Source organism: Ovis canadensis, chromosome 16 (genome assembly GCF_042477335.2).
Source record: "Ovis canadensis isolate MfBH-ARS-UI-01 breed Bighorn chromosome 16, ARS-UI_OviCan_v2, whole genome shotgun sequence".
NCBI lineage: Eukaryota > Metazoa > Chordata > Mammalia > Artiodactyla > Bovidae > Ovis > Ovis canadensis.
The window spans coordinates 16,991,140-17,003,364 of record NC_091260.1 but is presented as its reverse complement, the minus strand read 5'-3'; the positions used below and the strand labels follow the sequence as shown (position 1 = coordinate 17,003,364).

Below are 12,225 nucleotides of genomic sequence, written 5' to 3'. Positions count from 1 at the left end.
CAACTCTTTGCAACCCCAAAGACAGCAGCACACCAGGCCTCCCTGTGTAAGGATCTTATTTTTTTTAATTGGGAAATTAAGAATAAGAAAGCTTTTACTTAATATTCAAATATACCTGAAGACCCATCCTGATGCATGTGATGCGTAGGTAGGCAAGGAGCTCTTTCTCCTAGCCCTGTAATCCTGGCCGGTGGGTGGATCTCGGTGGGCAGAGCCCCTGCGAGGCGGGAAGCGAGACGGGGAGCCTGGGTCTCCAGGACTGACCACTGCCGCCAGGACCCGGCATCTCCCGCGCTAGGAGGCAGCACCGCGCCGAGGAAACCGCACCGGCTCAGCCTACAGGATGTGTAGCTGGTGCCTAGCCCTCCCGGCGCCCCCACCTGAAAAGTGGGCGGGGGCAGAGCAGCTTTGCCGGGAAGTTACAGGGCGGATTCAGCGATTAATGTCGGTTCGCCCTCTTGGTCTTTGGACAACAATCAGTGGGCGCTCGCGAAGAGCCAGTTTGGTTCCCCTTTCGCTCTGGCAGAAATATCGGGGGCCACGTGACTCTGGGGGCCTCCCAGCCCCGGGACGCTCTCGCCGAAGCGTCCCCTAAACTATCCAAAGCCTAGTCGGTTGCTTGCGGGCGCGCGGCGCGCGGGGGACTACAGTTTCCAGAGTGCCCTGCGGCGACGGGCGGAGCCGGGGAGCGCCCGTAGCCAATTAGGGGGTCTCCGGGTGTTGCCGGGGAGCGGCAGGTGGAGCCGGGTCCGCGGAACGCCTCCCGAGGCTGGGCGAGGGGCGCGGCGCGAGCGGGGCCGGCACCGGGAGGCGGCCCCGGGACGGGACCGAGCGGGGGCGGGGACTGCGGCTGCCTGCGCGGTTCCGGGTGCTCAGGCCGCGAGCTGCCCCCGGCGCACTTGACCCGGCTCGGGCTGCGGGGAAGGGCCGGGCTGCGGAGAGCCCCCGAGCGCCGCGGCGCCCTCCAGCCCCTCCGCCTCGCGGCCGCGGCAGCCGCGCCACCTCGCCCCCCGGCTCGCGCGCCCCAGCCATGGCTTTCGCCAATTTCCGCCGCATCCTGCGCCTGTCTACCTTCGAGAAGAGAAAGTCCCGCGAATACGAGCATGTCCGCCGGGACCTGGATCCCAACGAGGTGTGGGAGATCGTGGGCGAGCTAGGCGACGGTGCCTTCGGCAAGGTTTACAAGGTGAGGGCGCCGAGAGTGGGGGACTCGGGGCGCGTGGGGCCGCTCCGGAAGGGAGGGGCGCTGGCCTCGGTCAGTCTCGGCCGCGGCTCGGGAGAGCCGGAGGAGCTGCCCGGTCCTGACCGCGGAGTCCCGGGCTCCGGTCCCGGTGACCCTTCTCCTTTGCCGGGGGCGGGGGGTCCCCTCACTCAGCCCGGCTCAGCCCCTGCGCCCCTGACGGCGCGGCGGCTGCCCCCAAGCTTTTTCCGAGCGCTTCCTGTGCGCCCCGCACGGCTCTCGGCGCCGCAGGGGGAGACAAAGGGGCGCTTATAGAACTTTAGCGTCCGAGACTAGGCGTACTTTTTAGGGGAGTCCACCCAGATGCTGTGAGGGTGCCGAGGCGATGGGCACAGAGCAACTGGGCTGCGTCTGGAAGGGCTGGGTCCGATGAAATTAGGGACACACCTGAAGATGAGCCAGAGACGGAGAGACCGGGGGTGGGGTAGGGGGGTTCGGAGTGAGAGGTTAGGCTTGGAAATGGAGGCTGGGGCCGGCAGAGCGGGAGGTTAGGGCCTCTGGAATCCTGCGCTTCGGGTGTCAGATTTGAGTATGTGGATGAGTCACTGCTGGGGAGTCTCCCAGCCTGTAGTCACCTTTCCCCTAGAGGAATAGGAGGCCAGAGAGCTTTTGTGGAGGGGTGGGTGGGGCATAGCTGATTAATTCTAGACACGTTTGCTGTAGGCATTGTGTGGGTCTTAGTCCTGAGAAGAAGTTCTGTGTTTCTGAGTCGTACTGGGGACCCCAAAAAACACTCAGGGCTTGACGGCACCCTTCCCCTATCTCCTTCCTCCTAGGAAACCCTTTACTCAGAGAAACCCACGTGTTCTCCAGGAGGACACCCCCGTCCTGAGCCACCGTCACCTTCCATGGGATTCCTTGAGCTTGTGGACCACTCTGACCCCAGGACTCCCCTTTTAGGAGCTTGAACCCCAGATAGGGCTTCTCTCAGTCCTCCTGGTCAAGACTTGCTCTTTTCGACCTGAAAGTGGTGGTGAGCTGAGTTACCAGATTGTAGTCCCTGAAGGAGTGACATTAGTATCCCCTGGGAGCTTATTAGAAATGCAGGATCTGAGGCCCCACTCTCGACCTGATCAAGTAGGGTCTGCATTGTAACAGATCCCCAGGTGATTGCTAAGCACTTTAAGTTTTGAGAAACATGGCTGGAGGCAATTTTGAGGCCACCCAGGCCCATCCCAGTGTCTATTTTGCTACCACCTCCCCTCTAAGCAGGCACTTCCTGTTACAGGGTGGAACCCCCACCAGAGCAAAGGTTCTGTGGTTGGAGAGGCTGTGACACTCACACCGGTGGCTCTCAGCTGTTTGACTTGCTGCGCTTCTCTGCCTGAGGGCTCTGCGTGTAGGCAAGGGCAGCCAGCACATTCTACACTTGCACGTCTTTTCTTCACCCTTCTCAAAGCTCCCTATTCTCTCTAGGGCACCAGGAAACTGTCCTCAGTCTTGCGCGGCGACCCCCCGCCCCCCGGACAACCCCCCCCCCCAGACACCCCCGCCCCGGACACCCCGCCAAAGTACTGGGCTCCCCCAGACACAGCCTGCTCTCCAGGTGTGCTCTGACCCCTGTGAGGGCAGCTGCGCCCTTGCTCAGCTCACCATGTCCCTCACTTTCTCCAAAAGGTTCAGCTGGTGTTTCCAGCGCTTGCTATTGGCTCTTGCAAATGTTTGTTTTATTCGGGGTTGGCTTTCAATTAGTCTTGTCCCTGTCCCCTAATGGATCCTGGCTTCATTTTCTTTCAAATCTAAATGCAGAACTTTGCTTTTAGGCTGGTAAGATTTCCCCTTGTCAGTTTCGATTGTCATTTCCGCCTGCTTTAGCTGGGTAAAACTCCCCTACTGCTCTGAAAGTTCCAAACAGAGGAGCCCATCTGATTCTCAAGTTACTTTGTCTGCTGGTTCTCCAGAACACATGGAAGTGCTCAAAGCTGTGAGCCGACTGCACCCCAGCTCCCTCCCCACCACCTCTGAATCCTTGGTTTTCTCCTAATTAAGAGAAGGCAAAGCTAGACCAGGAGAGCTGTGTGATGGCTGATACACCTGGACAATTTATTAGATTGTACGCCTGGCCTTCATGTGTGACTGTTCAGTCCAGCCCATCCCCATGTTATGTGCAGGAACCCTGGGTCCCAGGGAAAGGAATGGACTGGAACCAAGGCTCTGGGCTTAGTTACAGCTTCGGAAGATCGTCTTAGATCAGAGATCTCTGTGACCCCTGTCTCCTGCCCTGGAGTAGTGCTGTTTACTCAGCCCCTTAGAGATGAAGTTGAAGCAGTTATTGCTTCAATAAAGATTCTATTCAGGGACCGTAACTCCTCCCTACTTCACTGTCCCCTGGCATGGCCATCTCAGCAGCACAGGACAGAGGTTCCATCTAGGTTTTTTATCTCAGAGCAGAACTGCTTTGACACGGTGCCTTGGTAACCAGTTGGCTGTGAGCTGGGCAAGTGACAGCTAGCAGCATCTCCTCTTCCTGTCCTAGAACTAGCAGAGTTTTCTTCTGGCAGCCTAGGTGATGGTGGCCTTCCTGAGGGTTTCCCTGGTGTGAGAAGTCACGAGAGGGACCTCCCTGGCAGTCCAGCGGCTAGGACTCCACGCTCCCAGTGCACAGGGTCCAGGCTCATTCCCTGCTCAGGGAACTAGAGTCCACATGCCACAACCAAGATCTAAGGTCCTGTGTGCTGCAACTAAGACCGGATACAGGCAAACAAATAAAACAAATATTAAAAAAAAAAGAAGTCACAAGAATCCCAATTTGTCAAAGGCTTGTCAGAAGAGGATGCCAATTACAGATTTCCTGTTGAGTGTCTTGTTCAGGCTCAAAGCCTAAGCATTAGCAGTCAAGATGTGTGCGTGCAAGCGTGCTAGGTTGTTCAGCTGTGTCCGACTCTTGGTGATCTCATAGACGGTAGCCCTCTAGGCGCCTCTGTCCGTGGGATCCTCCAGGCAAGAAAGCTGGAGTGGGTTGCCAATGCCCTCCTCCAGCGGATCTTGCCAACCCAGGGACTGAACCCACAGCTCTTATTTCTCCTGCATAAGCAGGTGGGTTCTTTATCCCTGGTGCTACCATGGAGCCTCTTTTCCCCTTTTCTCCCTGGTAAGCCGCCAGTTTGTCTCTGGTGAAAAGGAGGTAGGTAAGATTGATTTTGTGCAACGTCAAGTTCACTCTCACCTACTCCTTAAGGGATTTCAGATGGATTTCAGAGGGAAATAGTTTTTAGTTTATTACTAGATACAAAGTAAAAGTCATAGGCTATATGGTTTAAAAATTCTTGCCCTTGGAAATAATCTTTATTCTGAAGACAGGATGGAAAGGGAAGTGTTTGGTGTGGTGCTGAATGGAGAGATCTGCCTTTAGCAGGTGTGCCCACTCCCACAGCTGCGGGTGAAGCAGGCCCTTAAATGCTGAACAGAGGCAGGGAGCCTGTGGACCTGAAGAGCTGGGTTAACAGGCTGAGATTTTTTTTTCTGCTTCCTGAAGATTGCTTTAGTTGTCATCTTATGTTGTCTTTAAGCTTTCAAAAGTTTTATGATTTTGTAAAATTAGGAGTACAGTACAAAATTTTTTTACTTAAAAAGAAAAACATTACCGTAAGCCCCATCAATTGCTGTTAACATTTTGATATATTTCCTTCCAGACTTAATTGATTTTTATGGAGAAAAAATATTTGTTTAAATATGGACATACTATTACAGTCCATGGAATTCTCCAGGCCAGAATACTGGTGTGGGTAGCTGTTCCTTTCTCCAGGGGATCTTCCCAACCCAGGGATTAGAACCCAGATCTCCCACATTGCAGGCGGATTCTTTACCAGCTGAGCCACCAGGGAAGCCTAGGCATACTGGAGTGAGTATGCCTGTCCCTTTTCCAGCGGATCTTCCCTACCCAGGATTCAAACTGGGGTCTCCTTTATCAGCTGAGCTACCAGGAAAGCCCATAATTGATTTTTATGGAGAAAAAAAATTTTGGTTAAAATGCAATGTTGTAATTTACAAAGCTACAGTGTTTTATGCCATATTCCATTCCTTAAACCTCTGCATGTGTTATTCTAAATGCTTCATACATACTTTCTGGGATGGGTCAGTGCCCCCATGATCTTAATCATTTTGGATATTTAAGTAATCCTCTCATAAATTTTTTTTTTTTTTTTACTGTTAACAAGATAAATTAAGTGCTTATCATATGCCAGGCGCTGTGCTAAACCCTTTACACGATACAGTCAGTTCTGCTGTAATGTAAATATGCCTTCCTAAAAATCCCTAAACTGTGCAGAATCATGCAGTAAAAATCAGAAGCCTTGTGAGCAAATGGGGATAAGGGTACAACACTCAAAAACCTCATCAGCAAATTGGAAGAAATAAAGATTGCCTAAAAAAACAAGTAGCAGAGTGTTATACAAGTTTTGTGGGTAAGAAATACAGAATTAGTGGGACTTCCATGGTGGTTCCGTGGCCAAGACTCTGCGCTCTGAAATTAGGTGGTAAATTGGGCTCCCGTATGGGATGGGTGTGTCTCAAAGGTTGCTGACAGGTGTCTGAGGGGCCTGTGCCCTATGTATATTCATTTGCGTTGGGTCACTTGGGTGAAGTTTTCTGCGTTTGCCTAGTGTTTGTGGCAGACAACACATAAGCAGATGTGAATTTAGCATTTTGATAAAATTGTTCCCTGATACATCAGTGGTATTGGAACAAAACTGACATTTTAAAAAAGTAAGCATTATAGCAGAACTGACTGTATATTTTAAATCATCCTTTAGGCTTAACTCTTGAAGGGAATTATTCCGTGGAAGGAGTGATGCTTCTTTGAGCATGATTTTTAAAAGAAAATGAGATAAGTTCCTAGCGGCCCCTTTGCCCTCTCGCTCTCACTAAGGGCCATTCCCCGAGTCCTTTGGGAATCCGGGGCCTTGGCAGCGGCTGCCCTCCGGGTGGGGACCTCAGGTGCCCTCCGCTCAGAGAGCCATTGTTAACCCTGGGGCCACATCCTGCCCCGCCACCCAGTTCAGACAAAGCTGAGGTTCCCGCCCTCCCCAGCCTGGCAGCTCCTTTCACCTCGACTCTGCCTGAATTTAAAGCCTGGGTTTCCGCTTCCTCCAGGGGCTGCCCAGGTCTCCCTCATCCCCGTGCACCTCCCCTTCGCCTCCGGAAAGAGCTCTGCCCCCAGGCTGTAACCTTATTTCCGCTCAGCCTAGTGTTTTTAAACACAAGTCCTTGCTATTGTGAGTGGGTTCCTGGCTGGGTCCGAAAACCAAGGCTACCCGAGCTTCCTGGGGATGTCGCCTGCCCACGGGGTCTAAAGTGGCAGATTTTGCATTGGCCTCGCACCGTCTGGGTCTAGAGCAGCTAAGCAATTGCACAGCCAGCCTTCACCTCCACCCAGTGTCCCCTGGAGTCCTGGTTACTCGGACTAGGGGAATATCTCTGTTGTTGGGTCTGAAATAATTCGTGCAAACCGCTTAGTCCAGGATGCTGGAAAAGCTTGCATGGGTGTTATCCATTAGCATGTAAATAAGATGAATGAGTGGAGAGTTGACTCCCCACCCTCCCACCCCGTTGTTTTTTTATTTTTATTTTTGACCCTGGTGCATGGCATGAGGGATTCTAGTTCCCTGACCAGGGATCGAATCTATGCTCCCTACAGGGGCTGCCACCAGAAAAGAGCCAGGGATGGATCCCTCCCAGGCCCAGCTGCTGCCAAGGGCGTGGAGCAGGAAGGTTAAAGGACGCGTTTGGGGCTCGGGACGATCTGGGTTGCACCTCCAAACAAGTGACTCCCACTTCTGAGCCTCCAGACTCTTATCTATAAAACAGAGGCGATGATTTGAAGGATAAGATACTTAGAAAGGTGTAATACGTTCAGCACCTGATCCCCACCCAGGAAGTGGGCAGGAAAGGAAGATGGTTCATTATTGCTGATGCTCTTGCTATGAAACAAAGAAGGTCCCGACCAGTTACTTCAGCCAAGCTGGGGGCAAACAGAAGGACTTCAGTGTTAAGAGCTTGTTCGTTATACCAGGCTTCCCACCTTGGCACTATTGACATTTGGGGCAGCTCCTTCTTTGTTATGGGGGCTGCCTGTGTGTTATAGGATGTTAGCAGTATCTCTGGTTTCTACCTACAAAAATGACACCACTGCCAGCACCTCCCTCTCCTACCCCTAGTTGAGACAGCCAAAAATGTCTCTGGACAAGGCCACATGTCCCCCGGGGGGCAAGATCGCTCCTGTGGGGCACTGCTGCCTCCTACAAACAAATGTGCCTCGATTCAGTTCTGCAAACAGCCATGCTCCCCTGTGTTTGTCACAGGTGTGTGATACAAGACTTGGGCCTTGCAGCCAGGCGGACCTGACTTTGAATCCTGGCTGCCCTACTTAGCTGCGGTATGAAGTCAGGTGAGTGGCTTGCCTCAGTTTCCCCATGTATTTGGTGGGGCTGAGACCAATGCTCACCCCACTGAGCAGCTGGGAGAATCAGATCAGTAGCTCGTAGGCACACAGGATGAGCCAGCTACCCACCTAACCCGATGCTTTCAAGACCACAGGGGAAAGGAAGGCTCTGCCCTGGCAAGAGAGTTGTATCAGGACCACGATGGGACTGGCGGTGAGAGGGGACAGCTTCCACTGGGCAGGGAGGGTGAGGTGGGGACAGGACAGACAGACAGAGGGGAAGAAGCCCAGGCCAGGAGAGAGCCAGGCAGTGAGGCCTCAGGTTGTCCCTGGGTGGGCCTTGAGCGTGATAGGGCTTGTGGACTGGTTTGTGTGACTCGCATGGTGGCTGAGTCAAATTTGAAGTGATTGCCAGCATTTTGAAATCATGAGTGTTCACATAAAAGCCCCGATCAGATATGCTGAGATGGCCCGGCATGCACTCGTGCAGGGTCATGTCTGCTGGAAGTGAGGAGAATGTCCAAGGGGAATGTAACAGGAGCCACCTACACAACTTGAAGTGTTCTAGGAGACACACTCAAACAAGGAAAAGCATCAGAAGTGAATTTTCGTAGTATATTTTGGTTACCCCAGTATATATCCAAAGCGCTATCATTTCAGCATGTAATCAACAGAGAAAGAGATATTTAAAGTTCTCATTGCATGCAAAGCCTTTAAAAGCTGTGCGCTTGGCATTTACAGGGCATCTTGCTGTGGTCCAGCCGTGGTTCAGATGCTCAGTGGTGGCCTTGGCTCGGTACCGGGCAGCGTATATCTGGCTTTTACTGTCTTCCACTGCTGTGTGCCCTCCCCCTGACCCACTGTACATATTTCATTTGCCCACTCAAGTCCAGTGGTCAATGTATTATTTGGGAGCTGGGCTTGGCTTTGGGGAGCTGGCCAGTGCAGGCCAGGTCTAGAATAGTGTGTGGGGGCCAAGTGAGAGCGCCTTGAATGGCACGCTGAGGAATGTGGACGTCATGGTTACTGTCCTCCGTGCCACACCTTGCCAGGGTCTGACCTGGTCCTGAGATCAGCCTCATGTAGTGTTAGAGGAGAGTGATCTTTGGATAGTTACTGGATGGGGAGTGGTTGGCCCACACAATTGGGGGATGCCGGATCCAGATGTCCTGGCTGCCCAAGGCCAAGGTGACCATTGATGAGTGGAGGCTGGGCCAGGGTGGCTACAGCCCGGTGACTGGAACCAGGGGTAGTAGGTGGACGTGTGGGAGGGAAGGCTAGCGCAGTGGTTAGAGCCCAGGGAGGGAAGTGACTGGTGGACGGTGGCCGACCCAAGAAGGAGATGTGTGTGGGCATGGAGGGTTCTGGAGAGCTGGGTCAGGAGAGAGCAAAGAGGGTGAGATGGGAAGGGCAGCTTATGCTTCCAGGGACCAGAGGTGGTCTGGGCACTTGGGTGTGGTCCTGGAGTTGAAGCCCAGCCCTCTCCCTTGCAGGTTGTGTGGTCCTGGAGAAAGGTTTTTACCTATGCCGTGGTTTCGTTAGCTACACCGTAGGGCTTTTTGTCTGAAATAACCCATGTAAACCACTTAGTCTGGGACGTTGGAAAACCTCATGTGAGTGTTGGCCGTTAGCATGTAAACAAGATAAATGAGTGGGGAGTTGATTTTTCTCTTTGACCCTGCCACGTGTCATTACAGGATCCTAGTTCCTTGACCAGGGATCAAACCTGTGCCCCCTGTAATGGAAGCAGAATCTTAACCGCGGACTGCCAGGGAAGTCCCCCTCCCTTCTTGTCTATCGTTTATTGCACTAGACTCGAGTAGACTATTCTCACAGCCCACTAGACCTGTGAAAGGAGTCAGTATCCTTACCAGATGGAGCAGAGGCCGAGAGAGGGACAGTGACCTGCTCAGCATCATAGAGCTCTTCCATGGCAGAGCTGGGACTTAAACCCAGATATCTCTGGCCAGAAGCCTGTGCCTTTTCTGCTGTGCAGCTTGGAGGGGGAAATAAGGGGGTTTATCGGGAGGAGAGGGTCTGGGGTGCCTTCGCTGTGGTATTTCTGGCGGCGCTGACATTTGTGAGCCCAGGAATGGGCCCTTCTTCCGGCCTGCCTCAGCCTCCACTGGATCTGAGCCCCAGGACGGCAGTGGTGGCCTCTCACGCGGAGGAAGTGGTGACGGTCACGGGCAGGGCGAACGGAGGAAGTGGCAGGGGAAGGGGGTGGCGTCGGGGGGAAGCTGGGTGCCCTTGGGGCCCTGGCGGGGGTGGGCTGCTGGTGCTCCGGGATCCGGAGGCGCTGAGCACTCCCGCGGGCGGGCGGGGGCGTGCCACACGGCTGCCTCCTCCTGCCCCGCTGCCTTGCACTCACTCTGCTTTCTCTTCCCCTTTCTTTCTGCTTTCCCCTTTACTACATTTTTTTTCTTCCTTCTTCTATAGGTGTTTTTTTTTTTTTTTCCTCTTTAATAACAGGCTGTACCAGAACCAGAATCCAGGGCCTAAGGGTGGAGGGCGTGGAGTGACTGAAGACTCAGCATGAGCCAACCTCCCCGTCTAAGGGAAGATGGGGGCCACTGGGAGGAACTGAAGGAAGCGCAGCCTCTCTGCCTCAGGGCCTTTGCGCTTACTGGTTCTGCTGCCAGCCGCTCTTGTGTGGCTGCACAGCTGGCTCCTTCTCGTCCTGCAGTGACGGCTCCCTGCTGACTTCCTTCAGAGCCCCCTCACAAACTGCGATTCTCTTCTCTGTCACCTCATTTCTTTTCTTTCTTCAGAGGATGTAAGGTCCTGGAGAGCAGGGAGTAATCAATCCATCTTTCGTGGATAATAGATATGCGGTAGACACCGAGTTAATACCTGCTGCATGAGTGAGTGATGAATAGTGATGCCAGGCCCAGCTCCCCGCCCGCCCCAGCCAGCACTGTGTGATGGGTGCCGGCCCTGAAATCAGCTCTAGGCTTTCTCCTGGCTTCCCCTGCTGTGTGCTCTATGACCTTGGGAAAGTCACCTCGGCAATTTGAGGCTCAGTATCTTGAGCTGTAAAACGAGGATCAAAGCAGTGCTTCCCTCGGAGAGTCTGTGGAGATGGAGGTGTGCAGCCAGCCCTAACACGGCGCGCACCGTGGAGGAAGAAGTGGATGGGACTGTCGCCACTGTGATTCTCTGCGGGTTGACCAGATGGCCTGGCCCAGCTCTCTGAGGATTAACAAAGGCTGAGTCCTTGAGGCCCCTGGTCCAGCTCCCCTTGTCTGTCACGCTGGAGGCTGCTCCTGGGTAGATGCTGGTGTTCAGGTCTCGGGAATCAGCCTAAAATTTACTGCTGTTATTATGTTTTAAAAACAGTTTTATTTATTTATTGTTGGCTGTGCTGGGTCTTTGTTGCCACGTGGGCTTTCCTCTCGTTGCAGAGAGTGGGGGCTGCTCTCCAGCTGCGGTGCTCCGGGTGCTTATTGAGGTGTCTCCTCTTGTGGACCCAGGCTCTAGGGGCTGCGGGCTTCAGGAGCGGTGACGTGTGGGCTCAGCGGCTGCAGCTCCCGGGCTCTGGAGCGCAGGCTTGGTAGCTGTGGCGCGTGGGCTTGGCTGCTCTGTGGCGTGTGGGATCTTCCCAGACCAGGGGCTGAACCCATGTCTCCTGCATTGGAGGCGGACTCTTTCTCAGTGGGCCCTTAGGGAGGCCCTGCCGCTGGGCTGTGAGGATGAATGTGATTCCGTAAAGAGGCTCTTTACTGGCCCCCATGGGGAAGTTTGCTGCCCCGCGAGCTCTGTGCCTGCCCCCTGGCCTGCTGGCCCAGCGTAGGCAAGGCCACCCCTGGTGTCTTAAAGAGCGGCAGTCACACCCTGGGGAGCAGCTGGCGCCGCTGCCTCGCTCCCCTTCGCCCTCCTTCCTGGAAAGCGCTGGCCTGGCATGTCTGGCCTCACAGACCCAACTCTTGGCCCTCTGAGGAGGTTCCCACAGAGCTGGCTTTGTCACTCTGAGGAATGGCCCCGACGGAGCTGGCATGCCTCTCTACCCGGCTTTAAGATTCCTTCTACCTTCGACTTGCCCCTGGGCCGGCTCTGCTGCCAGACTGGTGAGGCCTAGATCTTTCTCGAGCCTTCTTTTCGCTCGGGTGCCCTTCACACCCCTAGCCCCACTCTGAGGTGACAGCTGGGGCTGAGGAGCCGTGACTGGTGTGCTTCTGTTCATGAGGAATCTGGACCCCAGGGGCCAGTGCCAGCCTCTGTCACTTGTCCTGATTCTCCAGTCTGTATGCAGGACCGACTCCTGGGGCCAGCAAGGTGTACTGCGGAAGGCCCCAGAACCACCCCATGCCTCCTGCAAGAGCCTTCCTCAGAGGCTCTGGACTTGCTGATGCTCTTCACCCTGTGAGTCGCAGCAAGGCTGCTGTCTTTGCTGTGTGACTTGGGCTAGTGAAGCTATCCCTCTGAGCCTCCTCAGCTTCTTTTCCTTCTGGAAAATGGGGAGAATACGGTCCCTCTCACAAGCAGGACCAAAGAGTCTTTGCACCTGTGATCTTACTTACCACTTACTTACTTACTTACTTACTCACCACTTCCCAGGGGCATCCAGCCAGGACTCAGCAGAACTGGCCCAGGCACGGCCTCACAT

The 12,225-nt window shown here is 54.2% G+C and overlaps 1 protein-coding gene across 3 annotated transcripts in view; it reads left to right on the top strand.

The window, feature by feature from the left end:
- The first annotated feature begins 425 nt into the window (after positions 1-425).
- STK10 (serine/threonine kinase 10) overlaps positions 426-12,225 on the top strand; it is a 152,773-nt gene continuing 140,973 nt past the window's right edge. For all 3 annotated transcript variants that reach the window (XR_011249595.1, XM_069556024.1, XM_069556023.1), the window contains exon 1: positions 426-1,186. Coding sequence is in view for 2 of the 3 variants with exons in the window: in XM_069556024.1 (XP_069412125.1) it covers positions 1,031-1,186 (156 nt within the window). In the remaining variant the exon portion in view is untranslated. The remainder of the gene's footprint in view (positions 1,187-12,225) is intronic.